At 37.8% G+C, this 27,693-nt stretch overlaps 2 protein-coding genes and 1 non-coding gene across 5 annotated transcripts; all 3 read right to left on the bottom strand.

Moving 5' to 3' along the window:
* Positions 1-351: 351 nt before the first annotated feature.
* ermn (ermin) lies at positions 352-9,191 on the bottom strand. Of its 3 annotated transcripts, none has more exons than XM_088353121.1 (4): positions 8,850-9,191; positions 5,164-5,358; positions 2,932-3,129; positions 352-1,170 (listed from the first exon to the last, which is right to left on the bottom strand). In XM_088353121.1, exons 1-4 carry the CDS (start codon positions 9,091-9,093, stop codon positions 917-919), a joined length of 891 nt encoding a protein of 296 aa, XP_088209247.1. In that variant the 5' UTR covers positions 9,094-9,191; the 3' UTR covers positions 352-916. The 3 variants fall into 3 exon arrangements, with proteins under 3 accessions (XP_088209247.1, XP_088209246.1, XP_088209245.1); XM_088353120.1 differs by having other exon boundaries at positions 2,932-3,126; positions 5,164-5,361; positions 8,850-9,190; XM_088353119.1 differs by having other exon boundaries at positions 5,164-5,361; positions 8,850-9,189.
* A 2,161-nt stretch (positions 9,192-11,352) lies between these two features.
* cytip (cytohesin 1 interacting protein) lies at positions 11,353-26,276 on the bottom strand. Its single transcript, XM_088353117.1, has 8 exons — positions 26,054-26,276; positions 24,175-24,212; positions 24,046-24,100; positions 21,799-21,901; positions 18,732-18,825; positions 17,352-17,418; positions 17,225-17,291; positions 11,353-12,372 (listed from the first exon to the last, which is right to left on the bottom strand). Exons 1-8 carry the CDS (start codon positions 26,192-26,194, stop codon positions 11,900-11,902), a joined length of 1,038 nt encoding a protein of 345 aa, XP_088209243.1. The 5' UTR covers positions 26,195-26,276; the 3' UTR covers positions 11,353-11,899.
* trnar-acg (transfer RNA arginine (anticodon ACG)) lies at positions 16,961-17,033 on the bottom strand. Its single transcript has one exon. It is a non-coding gene; the product is annotated as a tRNA-Arg (tRNA).
* Positions 26,277-27,693: the final 1,417 nt, after the last annotated feature.

Raw genomic sequence — 27,693 nt, 5'->3', positions numbered from 1 at the left:
TTTCTCTCTCTGTGTCTTTTAACCTCTTTTGATCTAACCTCCTTTTTTCCTTTTCTCTCACTTCTCTTTCTCTCTTCATACCCTTCTCTTTTCTCTCCTTCTGTCTTTCTATTTCTCTTTGGATTTCTTTCTTCCCCCCCTTTCTTTTCCCCCTCTCTCACGACTTTATCTTTTGCTTCTCACGCTCTCTCCCTCTCTCTTTTTATTTCTTTGTCCAGCCCTCTCTCCTTTTCCCTCCCTCTTTCTCTTATTTCTTTATCTCTTTTTATTTCTCTTTAATCTACTAGTCCGACCCCCGACATAATATTTGTTCTATCGTGTGGCCCCCGAGTTAAAATGAGTTTGACACCCCTGACGTAACGGAACGGAGCGGTAACCAAGTTCCCTATTAGTCCCAATTAGGTTTCAAATAAATGGCATCTAAGGTGTGAGTGTATATGAACAGACATTTACAAAAGCTTAGTATTGGACAAAATCTAGCTAGGCGAACAGCTTTAGATTGATAAAAGCTAGTAGCAATTACAAAAACCATTTTACAGGTAAAGCCCAGTTAGGTTAATTAGTTAAAGGTAAACAATACTGATCCTCTATCTTATTGTTTAAGATGGTGATTTATCATAGCTCTCTTCACAAATTATCCAATGTTTATCTGAAGGAGTCAAGGGGGCGGGGCTTAGCCGTTGATCAATTGCGAGCCTCACTCTGCAACTCTTGATGCTCACCAGAATATGACATTTTTTACAATGTGTAGTAATAATCTTTATAAAATAATGTGAAAACTCAGCGATTTTGAAAAATAAAATCCATAGCGTATTCAATTAAATAAGAAAGCATTTTACCACTGAATAAATATTACCATTTAATATATTTTCAATTTTCTATTTTGATTACTCCTCTAAAAGCACATCACTGATGACTACAAATTCATCATGATGTACTCAAACTCCTCGATTTTCTTGCGAGTGTTCCCTCGACGGATCTTGCGGTAGGACACGGAGCTGTATCTGGATCCACCCAGGTGGTCGAAGGTTTCTTGGGGGGCCGGGTTGTCTGCTGACTTTTTGGGGAGCGGTAGAGTGGAATAAGCGTTTGGAAGGTCGACGGTGGCCTCCTGCTTGGACTCGGCCTGTTGGGAGAAGTTCTTGTCGGCTGGTGGGTGCTTCTGTTTGACTGGTTGGGACATCAGATGGTACTCGTTGATTTTTTCCTATGACTTATGACATTTTTCATCAAATGTAGTTACCATTAACCCTAACCTTCTAACTCCCTAATCCCAACTATAAACCCTAACCATAAATCCTAACCCTCTAAGCTTCTAACCCTCTGAACCCCAACCATCTCACCTTCTAACCCTCTAACCCCAACCATCTAACTTTCAAGTCATGTTTATTTGTATAGCCCTTTTTATTGCAAACTACAGACTATTATTGCACCATCCCCTGATCTAAAACCTACACGAAGGCAAGGAAAAACTCCAAAACTTCAACATGAGGAAAATGAAGAAACCTTGAAAAGGGACCACACATAAGGTAAACCCCCTTCTAGGATGACAGGGTTGCAACAGATGTAGCAAAAGCAAATAATACACATATATTGTCAACATAAAATATAGGTTATTCATAAGCCATAAAATGTAAGTGTATTTTAAGCCTAGATTTAAACAGTTCCACTGAGGTTGCAATTAATACATACCAAATAAAAACAAAGGGGCGGTATATGCAACAGATATTTATAAATAGGCAAGTCTGAAGAGGTGGGTTTTGAGTCCAGATTTGAATGTGGACAGGGTGGTGGAATTCTGGAGGTCAGGTGGTAACGAGTTCCAGAGCTGGGGGGGCCGAGCGGCTGAGAGTTTCAAACCCTAACCTAATCCTAACCACTAACCTTAAACCCTAACATCAGGTTGTCCACAAGAAAAGTGCCAATAAATACATTCCTCCGTTCTCAAATATTTTTCATTTTTATCATTCAACTCAAAGGTTTTAATATGAAAAAAAAACATGACTAAAAAAGTAAACTAAATTAATCCTCATAAGACATATATTAATCAAATAAGAATAAAGCAAGAAACTACATGTTCATGTTTTTTTCCCATTTTTTAATTCATATTCAAATGTATGTATTGATAATCTTTTAAAGGGACAGTAAGTATCATTGAGTGTGTCTTAGTGGTAAGAAAAACCTAACTCATTAAATTGAAAACGATATTGATTAAAATGATAAGCAAAAATACATAAAATATTTTGTAAACTCGCATCTGAAAATATTTTTTCACGTAATGTAAGCCTCACTTCGGAGGGGCTTGACATAATTGTCGGCCATCTTGCTGGTAAAAAAAATAAACAAAAAGCTGGGCAAATAATTAAGAAGTAAACTGGTGCTGTTTGATCACAGAGTTTCCAAAGTTTGTATTCGTCTTTGAGCTTTTTAACACTCGTTTTTAGTTGCACATATACTGGTCAAATAATACACACTGTTCCTTTAATATTTAATATTCTGAATACAAAGTGATTTGATTGTAACGACTCATTACATGTTTCACATATTTCGCGATTGAAAAAAATGAAGGGGTTCATTAATCGAATCGTTGTTGAAAATTTTAGTCTGTGATTCAGAGTTGAGTATATACTACATGACATGGGCCTGACCAGGAATATCTCACCTGTGATATTGTTTTTCTCTCCCTGTCTGCTTTATTTTTGGTCGGATTTGAGAATGAATTGGTCCCAACTTCAAGCCCAGGCTAACTAATTAGCACAGAGGGAGCATCCATCTTAAAATCATGCGCACGGTACTAACACTAATATTAAAAACTTTAATATTAAGGTGGGCTGCATCAAAATATCATTGCATAGATCACAATTGGCTTGTAGGCCACGAGTTTGAGACCCCTGAAGTAAACGATGAATTTGCTAGAAATGTGTTGCTTACCTTCTTTTAATAATTCGTGGTTATCAGGAGTTTGTCGAGTGTCTTCAAATGTAACACGAAGCTCAGGAGAGTCAATCACAAGCGAAGTGGGAACATCAATTTCTTGTGTCTCCATTTCTCCACAAGTTTCTTGGACTTCTGTATGAGAGGCTTCCTGGTTCTTCTCTAAAGGTTGAAGATTGTCCGCAACGACTTCTTCTAGGGGACAAAAGGTTAGTGGATTTTCAGACTCGGAGACTCTGGCACCAGAACATCTTTGATTTTCACTTTTCCTTCCATATTCATCAGACTTGTGGTAACAAACATCACATTGAAAATTCAACTCATCAATCAAGACCCATTTTTTTTCAATTTGGCACTGAATGGTCGGCGGCGCCCTCTCTTGGCTGCGGCTGCATCGGGTCAGATGCAATCGACATTTCGTTCTGTGTACATTGTTACACAGAATGACAATACAAGGAAATTATTATTATTATTATTATTATTGAATGTGTAGTAGTGTTTCTCCTCACAATCATGCAGATATGTTTGAGAATATTCCATCCGCCATGGATCCTGAGAAATTAATTTTCACTTTAGACTAGGGGTCGGCAAAATTATGATTAGTTGTTTAAAATGCGCATTTATACCTGAAATTTAGACATTTTCAGTTGCGCACCGTGTTGTTTAGGGGCTTTACGGTAGCACCCCTCCTCTTCTGCTCCAAGTGTGAGCGTGGGTCTGCGCTGCACTGAGGAGAGGAGGAGACCCAGCCAACGAAACACACGCGCGCGATAAATGAATGAATCATGACGGCACCTCGAGCAAAAACATCTCGTTTCCAACCAGCGTGGACAGACAAATGGGGCTTTGTGCAAAATATGCCCGTGCGGTTTGTGCATTATGCTTCGAGTGTTGTACCTCGCACAGCAAGTATTAAATGTCATTACGAGACGAAACATGAACATGAATTCAAGGAGGAGTCTGACAAGACGGAGACATAAAAAAGCGCAGTGTCCAGGTATGGCCAATAAACACAGACCCTGAAAACCTTTGTCACCGCTAAAAACACCACCACTAAAGCAAGTTATCACATTGCTCACCGCATAGCAAAGCACAGAAAACCATTTACTGATGGCGAACATTTTTAAGAAGCGTGCGTGTATACGAGTATGAGCACGTGTGTGTGCGTGTGTGCACGCGTGTACCTTCTGATTTGCTGCTGTTATTTCAAGTTTTGATATTTTTTGCAACATAATATCATTGACGAATGTTATTGTAGCTGTCCATATCCAGTGTCTGAAATAACGTCTGCCCAGACGCCCGGGCCATGCATCTTTTACGTCGGGCGTACAACTTACACAACGTCTCTGTCCGGGTGGCCAACAACTTTTTCAAGAAAAATGTTACAAACAAAAATCATTCGTTTTTATTATTGTTTTTTTTTTTCAAATCAAACGTTTGCTTTATTCGGATTTCGAAATCTTCGTTCGATTTGGAAATTTGAGAATTTTGTTTGGTAATTTGCATACTCGGAGGCCAATCAGAAGCCCGCATCGAATAACTTATTGAATTGAAAACATGAAATATCATTTACACTCACATTTAAAAATGTTTTTTTTACTGTAATGTAAGCCTCACTTAGGAGGGAATTGACATTATTGTCGGCCATTTTGCTGGTAAAAAATAAACAAAAGGCTGGGCAAATAATTAAGAAGTAAACTGGTGCTGTTTGATCACAGAGTTCCCAAAGTTTGTATTCAACTTTGAGCTTTTTAACACTCGTTTTTATTTGCACTACACAATACAGTGACATTTACTGTTCAAATAATATTGAATATTTAATATTCTGAATACAAACTAATTTGATTGTAACATATATTCGCGATTGAAAAAAATGAAGTGGTTCATTAATCGAATCGTGGTTGAAAATTTTAGTCTGTGCATATACAGCATGACATGGGCCAGACCAGGAAGTATCTCGCTTGTGATATTGTTTTTCTCTCCCTGTCTGCTTTTTTTCGGTCGGATTTGAGAATGAATTGGTCCCAACTTCAAGCCCAGGCTAACTAATTAGCACGGAAGGATCATCCATCTTAAAATTATGCACACGGCACTAACACTAATATTGAAAACTTTAATATTAAGGCAGGCTGCATCAAAATATCATTGCGTAGATCTCAATTGCCTTGTAGGCCACGAGGTTTAGCCCCCTGAAGTAAACGATGAATTTGCTAGAAATTTGTTGCTTACCTTCTTTTAATAATTCGCCGTTAGCAGGAGTTTGTCGAGTGTCTTCAAATGTAGCGCGAAGCTCAGGAGAGTCAATCGCAAGCGAAGTGGGAACATCATTTTCTTGTGTCTCCATTTCTCCACAAGTTTCTTGGACTTCTGTCTGAGAGGCTTCCTGGTTCTTCTCTAAAGGTTGAAGATTGTCCACAACGGCTTCTTCTAGGGGACAAAAGGTTAGTGGATTTTCAGCTTTGGAGATTCTGGCACCAGAACACCTTTGATTTTCATTTTTCATTCCATATTTATCAGGCTTGTGGTAACAAACATCACATTAAAAATGTAACTACCGTAAATTCCGGACTAAAGAGCGCACCTGATTATGAGCCGCACCCACCACATTTTAAGAGGAAAACCTATTTTGTACTTACACAAGCCGCGCCTGCATATAAGCCGCGACAACAGGTCTCACTCACCTTTACCCCACTTCCCGTCAGCCGGCGTTTGCTCCGCCCCCCTTTTTTTAATTCGCAAAACATATCAGAATAAGTGTCTCAAATAAATACATTACAAAAATATACAGGTGCAAATACATATTATACATTGGTTACACATATTTACAAAGAAAGACGGTACACCGAGAGAGTTTTCAAAGCTTTAATTATAATATTATAACTTTCATCCCAAACCGTGCCTGTGAAGGGTAGCAAAACACCACTACCAACACGCTCGCAATACAGTAAACGGCTCTGTTAAAAAAACATACCATACTTGTAGAAACCACGGTGAACCGTCCTCATCTTCTCCTTATAACTGACGGCATCAAAGTCGTCTTCCCCAGTATGGGAAAGAGAATTTGCCATATAGACGTCATCCCACGCTCCCTTATTCAAAAACACGCTAGCAACACGCTCGCAAAGTGATGATTGCGTTCAGTAGCTCTGTTTCCTTCTTTATCAGACTGCTTGTTTGCTTTTAGCTTGAAAGCTACATCATGTGCCTTTCTTTTTGCAATTTGCATGATGAGGATATGTCTACGTTAATTTAATTTGTGCACAAGCTAAGAAGTTGCAGTCTTCCTCGGCGCATATATTCACCGTTCTAAATCGTACCTTTTGAACTCGAGCGCCGCTGGCGGCTGTTAGAAAAATTACATAAATTGGCCACATCACTGAATAAGCCGCAGGGTTGAAGGTTTGGGAAAAAAGTAGCGGCTTATAGTCCAGAATTTACGGTAATCTATGTAAAGCAAAAAGGGGAAATGGGCTTTACGGGATTATGAAAGACCCTTTTTTTTTTCAATTTGGCACTGAACGTGTAGTAGCGTTTCTTCTCACAATCATGCAGATATGTTTGAAAATATTTCATCCGTCTTGAATCCTGAGAAATTAATTTTCAAGGTAGTCTGTTTGACCTCATATCCCCTAGAGCTGTGACATCACCGAATGACAACAAATGACCAAAACAATGGCTTGTCCAGTTGAAAAACAGCGATTGTAGTAATCAGCAAATTCATAGCGCTCATTTCAGCTTGCAGTGATGTGAACTTTGCTAGGTCGCTAGGGAACTTCTGACTGTTTGGTCAAAGTAGATCATCAAAGGTTTTCTTGTATAAGTTTACCTGCTGTCATGTTCAGCGTGCGTTCCTTTATTAACTTTTCCTCATTTTAGGTATGTGATTTTGACTTTTCCTCATGTTTTCGTTGCTTGTTTTGAAATTAATATTTTTGTCCAGATGACTCCCCGTTACCGTGCGTGCTCCGAAAGGCTTCCAGTTTGGTTTGGTGTAGGTTACCCACGTTAGCAACCTGCCGTGCTCATCGTTTTTTTTTCTCGGTTTTGTTGCCGTGGTAGTGTTTTGTTGTTGGCTTGCGATTGTCCTAGCTGTTTGCTGCATGTTTTTGGTCAGCCAGCCTCCTGTTTATTTCCACCGATCAGTCTCTGTTCGTCCACTATGGCAGCCGGGTAGCCTGCCGTGTCCCAGCTGGTTTAGCCCATGTTAGCTCTGTGTGTGTTATTTTTGCCATTTCGCCTCATTTTGGCTTCTCGCCATTTGTTTTTGACTAGTCAACATGTAAACCAATAGGGTGACTGGCTTGCTACGGTGCTAATTTGCTTCACATGATGTCAGAGCTCAGGAAGTCTTCAAAATGCATTATCTCAGAAGAAAATTGGATTATACAATGACTAATATATATATATATATATATATATATATATATATATATATATATATATATATATATATATATATATACACATACACAGTCGTATGCAAAAGTTTGGGCACCCCTGATCATTTTCAAGATTTTGTTCCCATCAAGCCTTTGTTTCCATCAATCATTTCAATTCACAAGCATGTCTCTCTTTCACCTCTTTAATCTGCTGCCATCAGGGAAAAGACTGTAGAGTCTCGGAGCCAGAACCAGCAGGCTCAAGGACAGCTTCTTCCATCAGGCTGTTAGTACTCTGAACTCTCTCACTGACTTACCTCCTCCCACCTCTCTGCCTTCTGCCAAAACAACGCAAAACTGATCTATTCAGAGTCTGGCTTACACATTTTCAAAATTCTAAACCTTATATATTTTAATATTTTTCCATGCATATTTTGTTCTTTCTTTTTTAACCTTACTGCTATTTGTATTGTTGTTTTGTTGTTATTTATTGTAGAGGAAGTATTTTCATATTTGCAGTATTTTGTGCATATAGCATATTTGACAAGAAAAAGTCAGGTTTCACCAACTGTTTTGACACTAAAAGCTATTTATTTGTTACTGTTTGCCAAGCATTTCTAAAAGGAAGCATTTCTAAAAGGAAGCATTTCTAAAAACTAAACACAACATCAGGTTATTGGCTGCGGCTGCATCGGCTCGCTACAACGGGTCAGGTGTATCGACATTTCGTTCTGTGTACATTGTTACAAAGAATGACAATACAAAGGAAATTATTATTATTATTATTATTATTATTAACCATCCATCCTTTTTCATGTTTTGTTGAGTTAGAGCTAGTTAGTGTCCTAGCATGTTCTGTAATTTGTCATTTTGATGTTTTGTTCAGTTAGAGTTAGCGACTGTTTCAAAATACTGTGTGTTGTCTTTCTTTTACATTTTGTTCAGTTAGAGGTATGTAGCTTTCCAACATGTTCTGCATTTCATTACTTTCATGTTTTTTGAGTTAGTAAGCTCGTGTTCCAACATACGCTGACTTGTCCTTTTTGCAGTTTTGTTCAGTTATTGTTCAGCCATTGTGCCTGCATTTTCATGGTCCTGACATCATGGCACTCTTGTTATTCTGTGCAAATGTTTTTTGTGTCGTTTTCATGTTTTGTTCTCTTAGAGCTAATTGGTGTCCCAACATATTTTGTATTGTCTCCCTCGTTTTTGTCTAGTTGGATTTAATGTTTCAACATATCCTGAGCTGTCTTACTTTCATGTTATTGTTCAGTTAGTGTCCCGAGATATTCTGCATTGTCTTATTTCTTGTTTTGTTGTGTTAGTGTTTTAACATATCCCCCGTTGTCCTTCTTATTTGTTTTTCTTCAGTAACAGGTAGCTATTGTGCCTGCATTGTGTTTCATGGTCTTTGTTGATTTTTTTTTTGGACAGCATCTGATACCGAAACATTTTCTTGTGATAGATCCATTTGCAAAATCTTATTTGGCAGAACCTGAAACTTTCTCCAAAACGAAATGAAAATTTTCCACCTGCCTGGATGTTCAGATGTTTTTTCCTGACCACGCTGGTCAATTTGATCCTCGTCACTGTAGAAGACGGAGTCTTCCCCTTCCTCAACAGACCACACGTCTTTGTCCTCAGCTTCAGAGTTGTGGACGCCGAACCCGCAAATGATCTCGAGGACTTGGGACGCCATCTCGACTTCCTCCTCCGCCACTTCCCCTTCGCTTAGATCCTCAAGCTCGGGAATCACCGGACTCTCCTGCATCTCCATCATGAAAAAATAACCTGTTATGGAGCAGTTAACTCAGAAGTGTTCCATCCTGATACTCGGCATATTCTGATCGGTGATTAAAAAGTTCAATGGTTTGCAGCTGGTGTGTCCATTATGCTAGTGCGAGGCCACACTAGGCCGTCCTCTCGCTGACGTAATCGATTGTGAGGAAAGGATAACCGACAAACAAACGTTTGTTTGTGGCCTCCAACAAAGCTGCTTTGTGATTCCAGCTTCACAACAGTCACCGAGTCCAATCCTTAATCTTTTCTTGGCGACCAATCTTCTTTCGGGCAGGATTAACATTCTACCATAGGTTTACTATATACCCCTATTTTTCTTTACGTCTTGGTGCCCGTTTAGGGGACCTGTTGAAGGGTTACAGGAAAAAAAAGAGAGTTAAACTGTATATTAGCTGTGTGTTATTGACAAAATGTAAGTGCAATTCCTTATGTTTCTATGCAATGCAATAAAAAAATCTTACGGGTAACTAGATAATGTCCTTTAGAGGTGTGGTTCGGTCTTCTAAGTCTAACACACCTGTGACAAGGGATTCAGATCTAGGTGAGGCTTCTGAAATGTGGACTGAATTTTTGCAATACAAAAAAAAATTTAGGTCACTAAATGTTATCCTCTAGATTTTTTTATGATATAAAAAAATCCTATGCGTTTTGTCCTTTAGAGCTGTGTTTCCCTCCTTCTTTAATGAACCTAAGTCAAGGGATCCATATAAAGCTTTAGGAGAGAACTGTATACTTGTTTACGGATGCGTTACAAAATATTGTCCTGCAGGGATGTGCCTCCCTCCTCTAACACACCTGAGTCAAGGGATCCAGATCAGAATTCTGAACAGAAACCTTTTTTCTGTTCTAAAAACCTCTTTGGATTGCAAAATCTTGTTCTGTTGAGATGCATCTCTTTCCTCTAACACACCTGTGTCAAGGGATTCTCGGGCAATTCACTTTACAGAGGTTTTTGAAATGCCCCAAAAAAAATCCCCTTGGTCACTAAATCTCGTCCTGTAGAGTTGTGTTTCTCTGCTCTAACACTCCTGAGTCAAAGGGTTCAGATCCAGATCAGAGTTCTGACGAGAATACAGTTATTTTCTCCAGTTTAAAAAGAAAACGCATCTGCTAAATCTTACTTAGTTGAGCTGTGTTTTCCTCCATTACACGTCCTGTGTCAAGGGATCCACATCCAATTCAGTGTTTGGAGAAAGAATCCCCTGGGTCACTACATTTTGTCCTGTAGAGCTGTGTTTCCCTCCTCTTACACACCTGAGTCAAGAGATCCATATCCGGCTTCTGAAGAGTATACTAATTTTTCTGTGATTTAAAAAAAAAACTCTTATTGGTTGAAAAATCTCATTCTGTAAAGCTGTGTTTCCCTCCTCAAACACACCTGAGTCAAGGGATCCATCTCAGGCTTCTAGGGAGTATGCTGTACTGTTTGTTTTTTGCAATAAAAAGAAAATCCCCAAAGTCGCTACATATCATCTTTCAAAGTTGTGTTTTCCTCCTCTAGCACACCTGAGTTAAAGGATCCAGATCAATATCAGGCTACTAAAATTGCCAATGAATTTCTAAGTCTTGTCGTCAGAGCCATGTTCCCCCTCCTTCAACACACCTAAGTCCAATGATATATAGGTGGATCAATATAATGCTTACGCAGAGTTAAGATTTGATTACAATCCCCCCAAGAATCCTAAAGAAACATAGGAAAAATAGATAAACCAGCCACTTGAACATAAATGAGAGCCTAAAACAAAAAAAAGTAAATAAAAACACAAGTGGTTACTGCTTGCACCCACATCTCACGCAAGTCATTATCATTTAAGGCGCCAAAATCAAGTGCAGGACATATGTATATTCGTTTTTTATTATTTTTATTCAAGCTAGTACAATACTTGTGATTTTTCATTCAGTGCATGTTTTCTGATGATGTTGTGTTTGTATTAATAATTAAATGTCTTCTAAAGGTTTTTTTCACCCTTAAAACGTTGTAGGATTAGTTTAGAGTTTAAAATTTCCACATTTTTAAGACTGATAATTATAAAGAATACATTTGCTAATTTTACAGATTATTTTCCACCCAATTAGAAACCATTGCGCCATATAAGACATTTCTTATTTTAAATATAATTTTTATATTTTATAATAAAAAATGTGTCCTTAAAATAAGCTAAATTGTCTTCTGTAGCAGATTGGTTTGCTCAGTCATAGATGTCCTCTAAAATAATCTCTAAAACAAAAAAAAACAATCTCATAGCAAAGAACTGTGCTTGTTTTGAATGATTTTTACTAGAAAAATATATATATTCCTTTAAAGATTTCCCTAATAATATGCCTTTTTTGTTTGTAGTATTTGTGGTGTCAACGTTTTAATTTATTTTTTGAGTATTGTTTTTTAACCGTCTTTATAAATTATTTAACGAATAAAATATATTTTAAAATACACTAAAATTACTGTACACTAATCACAAAAAATATGGATAATGGTAATTTTCAAAAGGTTATTTGTATTTTTTTTACCTACTCAATGAAAAAAATCATACTATCAAAAAAGCAAGACTGTTTTGCTTATTTTTGTTATTTTTTTTCCTAAATTTGCAAATGAGCAAATCAATTTGCCAGTGCCACAATTTTGCCTATTGCATTCTTGTTTATTTAGTAGAGTAAGAAAACTCTCTGTAAAATAAGCAAAGTTATCTTCTATGGCTGATTGGTTTCAAAACTTGGTCAAAAATATATAATAACACTGTATAATAACGACCAGTTCCTGTTTTTAACATTCAGCTCCACTCCCCCCATTAAGTATCTTCTTCTTCAAGCGATTTCTGATGTAATCCTGGAATCAACTTGAGGATGTTTTTGCGCACGTTGGCACGTCGTGCCTTCCGGGGGAGCGTCCCGAACAGAGCAGAGATCCTGGCCCGATCCCAGGTGGGGGACTGCGAGCCGCTACCGCTGCTACTGGCCAGGCTGGAATTGCTACTGGCCAGACTGGAATTGCTGGATCGGCCAGCATAGTGGAGTTGGACGGATCCTGATGAAAATCTGCGAGGGAAGAAGTGCTCCTCCGGCAGGGTCGTATCAGAAACGGTATCGTCAGTGGTGTCGGGGGGCCCGGGCAACACCAGGTCCCCGAAAACGCTACCCTGGTCACTGTCGTCGGTAGGGAGGCCGTGGCAGCTGCTGTCACTGGAGAGGCGCAGGGGGCGCTGGCCCCCGAGTGACTCCAGTGCTTCTAAGGAATCAGACAGGTTGCTTTCTTTTGAAGGGTCTGGTGGAAGCAGAAAACTGAAAGTTGGTGACGGGAAACATGCTAGGTATGGGGTAACCAGCCTTTTTGAAGCTACCGTAAATTCCGGACTATAGAGCGAACCCGATTATAAGCCGCACCCACCACATTTCGGCAGGAAGACCGATTTTATACATACACAAGCCGCACCTGTATATTAGCCGCATGCGCCCACATTGAGAAAATGTAACACAAACACAAAATTAACCCATACCCGACACAGTCCAAAAATCACAACCGGTACTTAAGGTTTGATGCAGACCTGCAGAGTCTAGGTGCCCGTTGAAAGTAATCCAAGGAAAAAATTGTATATTTCCAAAGGTAAGGGTGGGAAAAATATATATCCACTATTGTCGGCCACAAACACGTCTCACCTTTACTCCACTTCCCGTCAGCCCGCGTTTGCCCCGCCCCTTCTTTCTCATTTGCTCGTGCAAAACATATCAGAATAAGTTTCTAAAATAAATACATTACAAAAATATACAGTTGCAAATACATACTATACATGGTTACACATATTTACAAAGAAAGACGGTACACCAAGAGAATTTTCAAAGCTTTAATAATAATTGTATAACTTTCGTCCCAAACCGTGCCTGTGAAGGGTAGCAAAACGCTACTAGCAACACGCTCGCTACACAGTAAACGGGTCTGTTAAAAAAAAACATGCCGTACATGTAGAAACCACGGTAAACCGTCCTCATCTTCCTCCTTATAACTGACGTCATCAAAGTCGTCTTCCTTCAGTATGGGAAAGAGACTTAGTCATGTAGATGTCGTCCCATGCTCCCTTATTCAAAAACACGCTAGCAACAACGCTCGCAGAGTAAAGTTTACGTGCAGTAGCTCTGTTTCCTTCTTTATCGGACTGTTCGATTGTGTTTAGCTTGAAAGTTGCGTCATGTGCCTTTCTTTTTGCAATTTGCATGATGAGGATATGTCTAAGCTAATTTAATTTGTGCACAAGCTAAGAATTTGCAGTCTTCCTCGGCGCATATATTCCACCGGTCTAAATCTTATATTTTGTACTCGAGCGCCGCTGGCGGCCGTTAGAAAAATTACATAAATTGGCCGCATCACTTAATAAGCCGCAGGGTTGAAAGTTTTGGGGAAAAGGAGCGGCTTATAGTCCGGAATTTACGGTAATATCTAGTGTTTTATCACTGATAAGCACGAAAGCCAACCCGTTTGATATGCTTTCCTGAAATAACTGGTCATGTTATTACTAGTCTAGTCAAGTCAAGATTATTTGTATAGCCTTTAATCACAAAGAGTATCAAAGGGCTGCACAAATCAAAGACTATTGCAAACTATTATTACAGACTTTTATGACACCATCCCGATATTGTCAACATAAAATATAGGTTATTCATATGCTATAGAATGTAAGTGTGTTTTAAGCTTAGATTTAAACATTTCCACTGAGGTTGCAGATCGAATCTCAGGGGGAAGAGCATTCCACAGCAACGGGGCCCGAATGGAGAATGCTCTCGAACCTGCGGATCTCTTCTTGGCTCTCGGGATCACTAGTAGACCAGCATTTTCAGGGCAAAGGCTCCTGAACGGAACATAGGGGGAAATTAAATCTGAAAGATATGAGGGAGCAAGTCCATGCATGATTTTGTATCCTACCAACAGAACCTTAAAATCACATCTTAAGCTAACAGGGAACCTAAGCTAAAATCAGGGTAATGTGGTCAAACTTTCTTGTCCTAGTTAAAAGCCTCGCTGCAGCATTTGGTACTTGCTGAAGGCTCTTGATTTTGGACTTCGGGAGACCGGATAGGAGTGCATTTTAGTAATCGAGACGGGAAGAAACAAACGCATGAATTATAATCTCAGTATCAGACCGGGACAGCATAGGGCGAATTTTAGCAATGTTGCAAAGATGGAAAAAAGCTATTCTAGTATTATTCTTAACGTGTGTTTGAAAGGACAGATCGGGTCAAATATGACACCTAAGTTTTTGACTGAGTCACTCTGGGTGATATTACATTTGTCAATGTTCAGAGCTGTTTTTGAGAACAAGTCACGGCATTTAGATGGACCAATAACTAGCATTTCGGTCTTTTCAGAGTTAAGGCACAAGAAGTTGAGTACTATGTTGTTACCATGTTATTACAATATTACCAGGTTGTAATTATTTTCAGGGTTAATGTAGGCTTAGTCAAGCACTCAATTATCTGTCGTGTTTAAGGGACTTAAGTGATTTACATATACAGTATGCCCTCGCTCTATCAGTTTACCTTTCCCAGTTTCCTACTTTGTGGATTTTCATTGTGCATTGTGTTCTGCATCTTGATTTGCCAAACACTTGTTCCGCCTCTTTTCTTCCTGAGTCTGCTCGTGTGTCAATAACATTGCCGGCTAAGTTTTACAATACACTTAAATAAAACAGCTTGACAACCTACATTAGGTACACGCAAATAGTTTTTCAATCACCACTTTTTTAAAAGCCATCATGTCAACAAAACACTCTGGACCCACAAAAAGAAGTTTTCTATTTCCCACAAAATTGGATTTCCCGAATTGCAAAAATCAGGTAAAAGCATTTTTACAGCACGTTTTAGTTCCTCAAGAACGGTCAAATGATGGTGAAAAAATGTCATCTGAACTTAAAGGATAATTTTGAAACGTTTAGAATTAACAAATGTTGTTCATTTTAAATACACCCTGCCAAACTAAATTGGCAAATATATCATATGACTAATAACATTTGTGCATAACTCACTTTTTTAGGCCAAATTTAGATTTTTTTTACCAAGTGAGGTTCCCAAAGAAAGCTGCTTCATGCGTACAAGTGCCCAAGTCAGTCAACCAATCATATTTCAGATAACTAATTAATACTACAATATAGTAACAAGATTATTTTTAAAACTGTAATTTGACAGTACAGAAATGATTTGTAAAATATGTCTATAAAGTACAGTACTTGTTTGTTCTTTGGAATGTTTTTGTTTTCCAATATTGTCCACATGATGTCTTCATTTTCCTCATGTTGAGGTTTTTGAGTTTTTCCTTGCCCTCATGTTGGTTCCAGATCAGGGGATGGTGTAATAATAGTCTGAAAAAATAGTCCGTGTATAACCTGCGAAGCCCTTTGAGACTCTTTGTGATTAAGGGCTATACAAATAAAAATGACTTGACTTGACTTGACATGATCTTAAGTAGTGTGAATGGATCGAAAGTACAGTACTTATATTTGCAGACTCTTAAGCCAGTCATTTAAGGCGCCAATTTATGATTTGAGTATTTATTAAATTAATAAATAAAGGTTTCTACTTTGCAAGTTTCGACTATCGAGGAACTTTTTGAAACGCAACCCCGCAAAAAAATTGAGGCATTACTGTATAAATAAGAAACTATTTTTTTTAAAGAAGAATTTGGAAGAATTTATCATTTATTTAAATTCACTGATCATGTCAATTGCTTCTCAGACCAGTTAAAAATAATATTTGCTACAAAATTGCAATGACCCATCATTAGTGAAATATTTTCAAAAATGGTCCATTGGCTACTCAGCGGTCCTTAGTGGGCTACCTGTAAACCTCAAGCAACAATTTGGTGAGCCTTAGATTTCATTTTTAGGGGATCAACCTTGTACAGCAATCTCTCCAAAAGGTTTTTGGGCGCGGGCCAAAACCCTGCAACCATTAGCAACCTTAACTGGATATTAATAGTAGTTTTTTTTTTGTTTTTTTGTTTTTTTACAATCTAACAACCATTGTGTCGAAAACAACCTGAGTTTAAATCAAAAATGGATACTTTGATTTATTGGACTGAAACTCATGTGTTGTTTGGCAGAAACAACCCCCACCAAAACCAGCGTAATATATTTCTGCCTGAAGTTTTTAATTAACTTTTAAATACTTATCTCTAAATATTTGGAACATTTTATGCTAAACTATCAGGGTTATTTTGTTTAAAACAAGCCAGATAATTGGGTGGTTTTGGTATAGATGACCTGGGGAAAATAGTTCTAATTGATCCAAGTATTAGATTGGTTCCAGGCAGACATATTGTAACAGTATACTGTGCTTTGTTTTTTTTTTAACTGTGAAATTCTTTCTACACTGGCGCCTGCAGTTTTTACTTATATAATCTGCAACCAGTAATATCTATCTATCTATCTATCTACCTTGGTCATATCCCTCAAGAGGGGTGACCGACAGCAAGACAAACACAAACAATTACAAAGAAAAAAAAAGAAAAAAAGTAGCAAAAAACACACAGAATTTTTTTGGGGACCATGGCCAACCCAAATGCCCAAACACCCAAACAAGTTTGGCATCTCGGCAACTAAATTGGTCATGCTTTCGTCCCTCCAGATGAAACGGGACACAAGAAAGCGGTCATGTCACTTAACCAGTAATCTACCATGTCACTTAACCAGTAATCTACCGGTACACAAATTATCATTCTCGGAAGTAAATGTTGCCTATTTTAGGCCTTATTTTTCTCATTTTATAAAGTTATTCTTTTATTTATTATTATTCATATTTGTAAATCTTGTGTATATAAATGTATTTATATATTAATAGATTTAGATTCAATTACATCTTAAAAGTGACGAGCCAGCCAGGAGTCGAACCTAGAATCTTCTGATCCGTAGTCAGACGCGTTATCCATTGCGCCACTGGCCCAATCTATACATGACTATGGTAAAAACGTACATAAAATAAGCAAATATATACCATCTGTTGGATGAGAGACTAATGGATTGACTAGACTTAATAATAAGAGAAAGGAGAATTAAAGCACAGATCGTGCTTCAATACCCATCAGTTTGTTTTTTTTACAGACTCGAGCGCATAAGAAAAGGAAGCGCTCTCACCTCCCAGTAGGCGTTGTTCCCGTGAGGTAAGCGCTTGTAACTCCAGCAGTTTCTCACTCAGAGTTTGCTATGTTGGAAGAAAAAAGTTTAAAAAATGGATTTCGTCCCAGCTGTGATTAAAACACACCTTGAGCTGGTTGACCCTCTTCTCCAGCTTGATCCACTTCACCACGCTACCGCACACAGTCTCCAACCTGAGGTGGAAGACAACTATCTTATTTTCCGGTCTATAAGTGTCTCGTACCAGCCCAAAAATGCATAATTAAGAAGGAAAAACATATGTAGGTTGCACCAGGAGTATAAGTCACATTTTGGAGAAAAATGTATCAGACGAAATCCAACACCAAAAACATACATGTCATCTTGAAAGGCAATTTAAAATTAAAATAAAATAGAGAGCAACAGGCTGAATAAGTGTACAGTATACAAACGTTACATGATTGAAATGTCATTAAGAGTTATTCAGATAACTTTTAGCATAAAGAACATGCCAGAAAACAACTCCCCCAACTCAAAAGTAGATGATAAGCCACTTCCTCTTTCCGTTTACACGTCGCTTTTGTCAGACTCATAGTCACCTCCGCTTCTCGCTAACTCCAAACTTTCTTTCACTACTTGCATCTTATAATCTGCAGAATATGCCATTCTCTATGCCATTTCTGTTAAGCTTTTTTCAGTTGTTTTTTTAAATTAGTGTTGTGCGAAAAAACGTAGTCATTGTCTCACAGCATGCAAGGTTGAAACTATCAACACAAGCCTAGACCACCCTCTTGTGGTTTAGTGGAAAAATAACATGGGAAATGATATACAGGTAATAAAAAATCAAAAGTCAATCATAAAATCAATCATCCATCCATCTATCCATTTTCTGTGCCGCTTATCCTCACTAGGGTTGCGAGGGGTGCTTGAGTCCTTCCACCTATCTTCCGGGGGTGGACAGGGGACCCCCTGAACTGGTTGCCAGCCAGTCGCAGGGCACACAGAGACAGACAGCTCACTCGCTCATTCACACGTAAGGACAATTTACACCAGCCATTTAACCAGACATGCATAGTTTTGGAATGTGGGAGGAAACCGGAGCGCCCGGAGGAAACCCACGCAGGCAGAGGAGAACATGCAAACTCCGCACAGGGTAGCTGGAATCAAACCCTGGACTGCCGCACCATGGGGCTGCGCGCTAACCAACCAGCTGCTGTGCTGCCCTCATATACTAATGTGTTAATGATTTCACAGTTTCAGCAAAAAAACTGAACAAAACTGCAACTTATATTGCGAAAAATACAGTATTGAATATTTTTTAATCGGCCACATTATTCATTAAATGATTATAGCCTGCTTCAGTAAATAGCTAGGATGCAGGATGAGTATCTGGCTATTTATGAAACCAATAACAGCCAAATATAACGTCACAGTTAAAGCATGAGGTTATAAAATAAGGATCGTCGGTACCAGTAAAGGAAAAAGTTATGGTGCAGCCATACTATATAAACAGCAGACGGTGACCTACTTTAACCTGTTGGTGGATTCTTTTATGAGATCGAGGATGTGTTGATGAGAGAATCCTTCAATGCTGTCACCGTTGATGGTGATGATGACGTCGCCTGTGATGGGGAGATGAAAAAGGGGACAAAAAATAACATAAAAAGATAGAAACATTAAAATAATCAAATAATTTTCATATTACATGTTTTAATTTATTTTTGTCCTTTAGCCTGACATTACATAAAAAATCTTACCATATTGACAAAGATGTTTACCTTTTTTGTGTGTATTTTGTTTTCGTATTAATATAAGGAATTGTATATTTAAAGTAAACACACTTTTTAAAAAAAGTTTTTTTTAATATAACTTAAAAAGCTGGATGAGATGAACCTATTTATTTTAACACCCCGATGTCTAACATTTGAACCACTAGTTGGCACTGTGTTGTCTGGTATGAGCGAGGGCCCGTGATACAGGGCAGAGCGTGGCGGCAGGATACCGGAAGAACATGGCGCCGAGCCAAGAAGGGGGAAACAGAAATATAAATTTCTCGACCTATGATTTTTAATATAGAAATAACATTGATATAATAGTTCATGTATTTTTTGCCCAGTATTCAAATCAATGTGTTTTTTTAAAGCATGAAAGTTCTTCGTACCACTTGGAGGCACTAAATATTACACACTGTCCCTTTAAGGAAGTTTTTTCAAAAACAAGATAAAGTATAATGACAATAAAAATATACCAGTTGTTAAAACGAGCAAGATCTTCTGCAGTAAAAATTTGTTTTGTTTCATATTTTTTTTCCTTCAAATTATAAAAAATAAACAACTTCTACATGAGGGGCAGCACGGCGGCGCAGTGGTTAGCGCGTGTGCGGCACAGTTCTGAGGTTGTGGGAACCTCCTGCGTGGGTTCAAATCCAGCTCCCAGCCTTACTGTGAGGAGTTTGTATGTTCTCCCCGTGCTTGCGTGGGTTTCCTCCGGGCACTCCGGTTTCCTCCCACATTCCAAAGACATGCATTTCAGATGAATCGGCCGGTACAAAATTGTCCCTAGGTGTGACTGAGCGAGTGAGTTGTCTGTCCCCGTGTGCCCTGCGATTGGCTGGCAACCAGTTCAGGGTGTCCCCTGCCCACTGCCCGATGATTGCTGGGATGGGCTCCAGCACCCCCGCGACCCTACTGAGGATAAGCGGTGCAGCTAATGAGATGAGATGAGAACTTCTACATGAATTAAAAGATATTTGAAATATGTTTCCCTTTTTTCACACAATAAAACAAATAATTTCAAGAAAATTATCCTTAAAGGGAGCAAATATTTATATGCTCATTGCAATTTTTTTCCTTGAAAATATAATATAAATAATTTCTCTCATTGGCAGAAAATAAAGGATAAATCAAAGATGTTTTTCTAAATTTGAGATACATTATTAAGCAAAGAAGATAAATTAAGAACAATTGGTCATGAAATATAATTTCTAGGTAATTATTTTGCTGATTTAAAGAAATATTTTCAACCTAGATTATAAAAAAAGAATACTTTAAAAACAATCAGCTATCTACTAGAGGAGCCCATTTACAACTTAGGCTAATCTCTAAGCACTACCATGTAAATATGTTCACCTTTTTATCCTGCTATTCTTATTTTATTTTCCTTTTTTAGGTCTTTTTTACATCTTTATCTTGGAGTGACATGTTTAAGCTTGTTGTAAACAATGTTTCACTATGTTGCAAAATTGATTGAAATCTGTCAAATTGTAGGGTTTTCAAGCATAAACTACCCATTTAACGTCACACCACAGCATCTCAATTGGATTTAAAGCCTGACTTTGACTCCAGAATCTCCATTTTGTCTTGATTTTAGCCATTCAGAGCTGGACCTGCTGGTGTGTTTCGGATCATTGTCCTGTTGCATGATCCACGAGTGCTTGTGTTTGAGAGCATGAACTAATGGCCGGACGTGCCCCTTCAGGATCTTCTGGTAAACAGCGGAATTCATCATTCTGTCTACCAGCGCAAGTCCTAGTCCTGAGGCAGCAAAGCAGCCCCAGACCAGAACACTGCCACCACCATGCTTTACTGTTGGCATCATGTTCTTTTTGTCAAGTGATGTGCCGTTTTCACGCCAAATGTAACGGCTCATTAGTCCACAGAATGTGTCCAAGTCTTGAAGCTAATCAAGATGCGTTTTGGCAAATGTGAGACAGCTCTTCGTGTTCTTTTGTAATAGCTGTGGTTTCTGCCTGGAAACTTTCCTTTAGTATACATTTTTGTCCAGTGTCTTTCTTACAGTGTAGTAAATTGTCTGGGGCCTCATGACCACGACAACTTGCTGTGGTTGGCAAAATAATGAATGCTAGTTTTACCAAAAGAACCAGAAGGAGAATGTCCAGCCATCAGATTGTGCTCTTAAACTCAAATGCTCGTAGATCATGCTAGGACAACGATCCGAAACACACCAGCAGGTCCACTTCTAAATGGCTAAAAAAATTTAACAAAATGAAGGTTCTGGAGAGGCCAAGTTAAAGTCCGGATTTAAATTCAATCAAGATGCTGTGGTTTGACTATACACAGCCAGCTCATGCTAGAAAATCATCCAATATGGCAGATTTTAAACAATTCTGCAAAGGAAAGTGGGCCAAAATGATTCCAAAACGTTGTGACTAAACGTAAACTACGTTTGACTTCAGTTAAAGGTGCTGAAGGTGGTCCAACTCGCTACCAGATTCGGGGGCAAATACTTTTTTACACAAAGCCAGTTAGGGCAAGCTTTTTTTGGTGCCTTCATAAATAGATTCAACATTTCAAAACTGCATTCTGGATTTCCTTGGGTTGTGTGATATTAAAATTGGTTTGATGATCTAAAACCTTTGTGAATGAAAAATATACAAAAAAAAACATGAATAAGGAAGGAAGCAAATTTTTTATTCCAGCACTGTACATTAAGCATAGTGTTCTGCTAATATGTCAGCAAATAATTGTTTGCGGCGTAATTGTGCAAAGGCTTTGACCCTGAACGCTTAAAAAGGTGTAGCTAGCATGCGTGAGAAAAGGTTGACGTTTTCGATGAGAGGAAATCATTTGGCTAACCTGTGGTGAGACCGGCGGTTTCTGCAGCGCTGTTGTCCTCCACCCTGCTCACAAAAGTGCACGCTTCAACTCCCGGGCAGCTCCTCAGCTGCAGGATGTGGCTCTGCAACCAAACACAAGTAGATTATCTTTTTTTGCAAACATTGGGAGCTTTTTGGAAATATTTGAGGCGATTAATTATTTGTGAATATCAGCTCATCACACAGTCATAAATTAGTTTGTGAAACCATCAGTGCATGGAATAACACTGTTCTGAATATTATTTTTGTAATTATTCTATCATCAGGAACGGGGTAATTTAACCAAATATTTTTTCGCCATTACAACGCCGTTACCGTTACTGACGGGCAGAATGGTGTGTTACTTTGAATAAATTGAAGAAACTACCATCTGTAGCAAGTCTACTCTGCTCTGTTTATTTGTCATCCCTGTACGCTCAAGAATAATGCCCGTGGGAGCCAAAATGTCTGTGTGTCATTTTTTGTTAATCTTGTTTTGTCCATTGGGTGGCGCACGTTAATTTGGAGGTACCAATACTTGTATTGTGAGGAAGGTGTCTGACCCAGAAGGGCAAAATGTTTTTGGACTGCTACGCTAAGCTGTGCCACGCAAAACCTGCGCTATTCAAAAGCTAGTTTGTTGTCCATCCTTGGTTCGAGTGCCTTTTGTGTTGAGGACGCGAGGTCTGAGAAGCTTCTGCTCCTCAGATACAATCACTGGTTTGAGAAAGGGTAGGATAGTCTGGTTGGCTGGATACATGATGGAAGAACTACAGAATGTCTTATTTGTCTCAGGTTCTTAGATATCCACTGCAGTTGTGTATTTTATTGTTGAACTGTTTACTTTTCTTGCGAAAAAAATGTAAAGTACAGTAGCTTACGTCTAATTGAGCAGTTGTCTGACTTGAGACTGTGATTTATGCCACAGAGTGAAACTCACTTCATTATGTTTTACTTTTGACTTTTGTTGCAAGTTTTTGCAATAACTTTTTGCAATAATCTGTGGTCTGTGCAGCCCTTTGAGACTCTTTGTGATTAAGGGCTATACAAATAAAAATGACTTTACTTGACAAAGAAAATATTTTAAGTTCAGTTACAGATGTCTACTTGACCGGTTGTCTAAGGTTGTGAGAGTTAGATTTAATTCATTAAATTCACTTTATATTGTTTACTGCCGACTGTTATTCAATTACATCGTTTACTGTTTATTATTGTTGCACTTCAAGTGTCGGATACATTTGTTGCTGGTTAGGTACAACAAATATTAGAAGCTTCACTACTACCGGTTGTTCATCTGTATTCAACTGACTCGAATACTGCTCAGAAAATTGCCAATTTTTTGACATACAACAACTTATTTTTAAAGTAACGGAAATATTTACTTTCCCTGGTAACTAGTCACCTTTACTGTTCAGGTACTAACTCAGTTACTTTTTTGAAGAAGGTTGGAATAACTATAACCAATGCTGGAGTGATTAATTGGGAAGAATGGGAGATTTCTCGAGGGGCGGCTCATGTCAAGGTCGAGTCTGGGCTGGCTGGATGATAATTTTTTTTACATGTATCTAGCCTCACTCATGCATTCATTCTCTAGTTAGCTATTTGGCCACATTCAGCGCAACCCAAACATCGTAGTAGATGAGTTAAGTTTTAACACCAGGGAGAATTCTCCCTTCCCAAATCTTAAGTTGGTTTGGCCAACCATCACTCTTCATTTCTGTAGCAGAATTCACACAGAACAGCGTGAATGATATGAGTCAGATACGATGGAGGTAAGAAAGGTGCTAGTTGGAGGCAAAAAGCGCAGAAAAGAGAAAGGAACGCGTTAAATGAAAGACCGTTATCATTCATTTCCCTCATCTTGCAATGGTTGCCTTTCATCTCTGTGTCCTTGGCTGTGTGATGTTCTAAGTGTTTGCAGAATTTACCAGTTAACTGTCTTTGTTCATCATTTACATCTTTTTAGGTGTATTTTTGCATTCATTTGTTAAATATATTTTGAATAAAAATGATAGTAATCTTAAAATTTTTGGCCTTCCGGCATATTTTAACATATTTTGCTCATTTCAGCACCCCCCTTGTTTTACACGAAAAAGCACGTTAAAAACCTGATAAAATAAAATTGATAATTAAATAATAATAGTAATAATAATAAAGCGATCAACATTTCCAGCCAATGGGCAAAAAAACTATTATGTCACCATTTAACTGAAATGTTTTGTGATCCACATCCCATTATTGAATGTACCTGAACTTCGAATCCAAACGTTTCATTGTCCTCCTTTTCCAGGACGATCGCTATTCTGTGCAGCATATGAAGTCAAGTTAATCTTGCAGGAATTAGACATATTGAAATTATATTTGGAAAGAAAATTACCTCTGTGGATCTGAATAGTCAATCAGGAACTGTCTGGGCTGCAATAAAAGAAATGCGACATTATTCATACAATGAATCACCTGGGATACAGATTCCCCACCTTACAATGCTTTCACTTACTATATAGCAATATAGTTTATATAATTTCTGCCCCTCTTTATGGCATTTTCCCCACTATACATCAACAACACATTATAATAAACTAAATTTCAATCTTTCCTGTGTTTGCCTGTCTGTAACTGGTCAATATCATACAAGATCCTGGTCTGTTATTGGTTTGCGTCATACAATATGCTATTGGCTGAACTCCCTCCCATAATGATTTCTCTCTTCACTCAGTTCAGGATCTCATGTAACAACCTTGAATTTATTTAGCGGTGGTCCCAAGGATTGCAGTGATGCAAATCTATGATCGTGAGAATTATCAGGATTAAGGAGGCGATTAAAGCAACAAAGTTTTCTTAAGGGATGGTCAGGGCAAATTACAGTCTGGGGGCCACACATGGCCTGTTAGGTTTATTAATCCGGCCCGCCAAATACAAATGGTAAAAATATAATAACATTACATGTAATAATAAATAAAGTAAAACTATTTGTTGAATTGGTGCCACTCGTGTCCCGACTCACCAGTGTCACTTGTTTTTTTCTTTATGTATCGTTGAGGTATTGGAATCGAGACTATGTATCTGCAGGTACAAAAGATTACTTCAATCTTTTTTTCCTCCTGGACTGGCCCATTTGCCTTTTTATGCAACCATGGGCATGACAGTCCATGCAAATGGAAATTTCAAAATGTTTTAATTTGAAACCGCCTCCCCCCCTCTGCATCCACCCTCTCACTCCACTGTACCAGCTCGTTCACATCAAACAGAAGGTTAATAAAGCTTAATGTTTCCTGTTCACAAGCGTGGGTAGTAACACAATACATGTAACGGCGTTACATACAGCTACTAGGATACCAAAACAATGTAATTGTATTCCGTTAGTTACAAAAAAAAAAAAGGTATTCAAATTACAGATAAATAAGTAAAAATATGAATGACTTTGCAGGATTACAATTTTATTTAAAAACATATCTACGTTGCCAACTTCAGGAGACAATGATGAAATCCTGTGTCCGTTGGTTTTAACTTATTATTCTTCTACCTTTACCTTTGTTTAGAATTGCTTTTCTCTCTACAGTCTCATTCATTCCTCACACACAGACTAATACGCCCACTTTCAGGACCCCTGCAGCTTCCCCAGGTGTCTGAGTATAAATCATGACTATATGACCAAAACAGTGGTCTTAATGTGAACTAAAACAGAGCATTATCTTGACTGCCGTACAAAAGAGAAAGTTTTATTTTCCTCAACACACTTTAAGTATTAAAAAGTGTTAGCACTTTGTTGTTGGACTACAAATAACTCTATGATCTTGGTTTCCTCTATTTCTTTATAAAGAATACATTGTTCATGTAGCTTAAACAAAATATTGCCATTTTTTAGCTTTTATTCTATTTGATATTAGAGTAATCCAAAAGAAAATATAATTAATCAAGTTACATTACTTTAATATGAAGATATTTGGATGACGTTACTGATTGCATCTTTCGACAGGTAATTAGTAACTGTATTGGATTACATTTTCTAATGTAACGCTCCTAACCCTGTTTGTACATGTATATATTTTTAATAATGTTATGTAACCATAAGCACGTATATAAGTTATTATACTTGTGCACTGTTTTGTTTTATGTATCTATGTATTGTATTTTATTGTATTTTATATTGGGTATAGGGAGTTCAGAATTCATTGGCTACTTATCACAGGCCCATAAAGTCGCTTATTTTCGGTGCTTCATTTTTCAAAAAAAAAAATAAGTTAGAAGCTTCTTACCCTAGCGGTTCTGGGTGAAGGTTCGCTGGAGGTTCGGTGCCGATGTTGGTGGTCGTTGCTCCCCCTCAGCGAGCGTCTGTACCACAGGATGCTTTTCCTCCTCTCCACGCCGGCCTGGGCTGGACGTCCGCCGGGGTTCATCGCGGCGACCGCCGGAGAGTGGAACTAATTTTCGGCACGGAAGAAGTTGACTGTTTTGACAACCTAGGGGACCGCGCGCGTTCACGCGTACCTGCGTGCGCGCACGCAGCTGATGAAAGCCAAACGCGTCAAAGCGGTCGGTGACGTCACAAGAAGCTTTCGCCAATCACAATTTGCGGCTTTTGTGGTTTTGTTTACGCGGCTTTGACGAAAGCTGAGGGGAAATTTGAGGAAATTGCTAATTTGATTTATTGATTTATGTCTATTAGTTTCAATTTTGTTTTTGTTTTTTTAACTGTGCAGACGGTAACACAACAACAACAAAAAACACAACATAACATGTAAAAGATAATACAATAATATATACTATAAACAATTTCAATGTATTACATATTATATTACTATATTAACTTAAATAACGTAAATTTAATGTTATTTGATTTTACAATAATTATCTGATTCAACAACAAAAAAATTCAGTTTTCATTTCGAGCAGCAATATTAGAAACCGAATACGTCCAACAAAAGTAAAAGGAGAAATGTCAAAAAGTGCAAATACATTTTTAAAAACAAGAAAAAGGTGAAAAAAATGTCAACTGGAATGGAAATACAAAAAAATTAAAAAAAGAATTAAAAAAGAAAATATGACTGAGAATGATGAAAGTAATATTGGAATTACGAAGCAATACAAGAAAATCAATTTCAATCGTTTATATTTGCTTGTAAATAATTGCAATGTAAAAAATATGTTTGTCATAATTTTGATCGAAAATGTTTATCAAAACTGAAAAACGCTATTAGATGTATTTGTTATAACGTCAATTACACTATGAAGAATACAAATTAAAAAAAATACATATAAATAAATTAAAAAATTAAAAATATGAATACAAATAATAAAATTTGATTAAAAATACCATCAAAACTACAAATAAACCAGTTATAAATATGAACAAGATAAACATAAATTTAAAATACGAAAAAATTAAAAAAAATTCAATTGATATAATGACAAAGGTTTATTCCAAATTAGAAAAAGAATACGAATGAATGCATTTTTAAATGAATAAAATAAATGTAAACGGATAATATGCATAACACAAATGAATGAATTTTAAATAAAAAGAAGAAAAGTATGAAAACATTAATAAAATAAATATATAGAGTGATATACTAAAATTAGCCATTGTCTAAAGCCAAGTGGCTAACATGAGTGATGAGAAAACGGTGGAAAAAAAACATTGAAGATGCTTGAATTAAGGAACTCGGCAGCATTTCCTTGCATAAGCAACAGTGGAAGGCGAGCCACATTGAAGGAAGAAGCAAGTTTAATTTTATAGATAGTGGCGAGCCATAGCCGTTAGCCAAGTGGTTAACATGAGTGACTAGAAAAGGAAACAATGAAAAAGTGGAAGATGCCTAGTTGATAGGACTCTGCGACCATCACATACAGGTCTCTGTTGTGGATGGAAAGTGGCCATTCGTGCTGAAAGCACCAC

This window comes from Urocampus carinirostris, chromosome 14 (assembly GCF_059441175.1).
Source record: "Urocampus carinirostris isolate Australia breed hairy pipefish chromosome 14, RoL_Ucar_1.0, whole genome shotgun sequence".
NCBI classification, from domain to species: Eukaryota; Metazoa; Chordata; class Actinopteri; order Syngnathiformes; family Syngnathidae; genus Urocampus; species Urocampus carinirostris.
The sequence above is the reverse complement of the archived record's forward strand: the minus strand, read 5'-3'. Positions and strand labels throughout refer to the sequence as shown.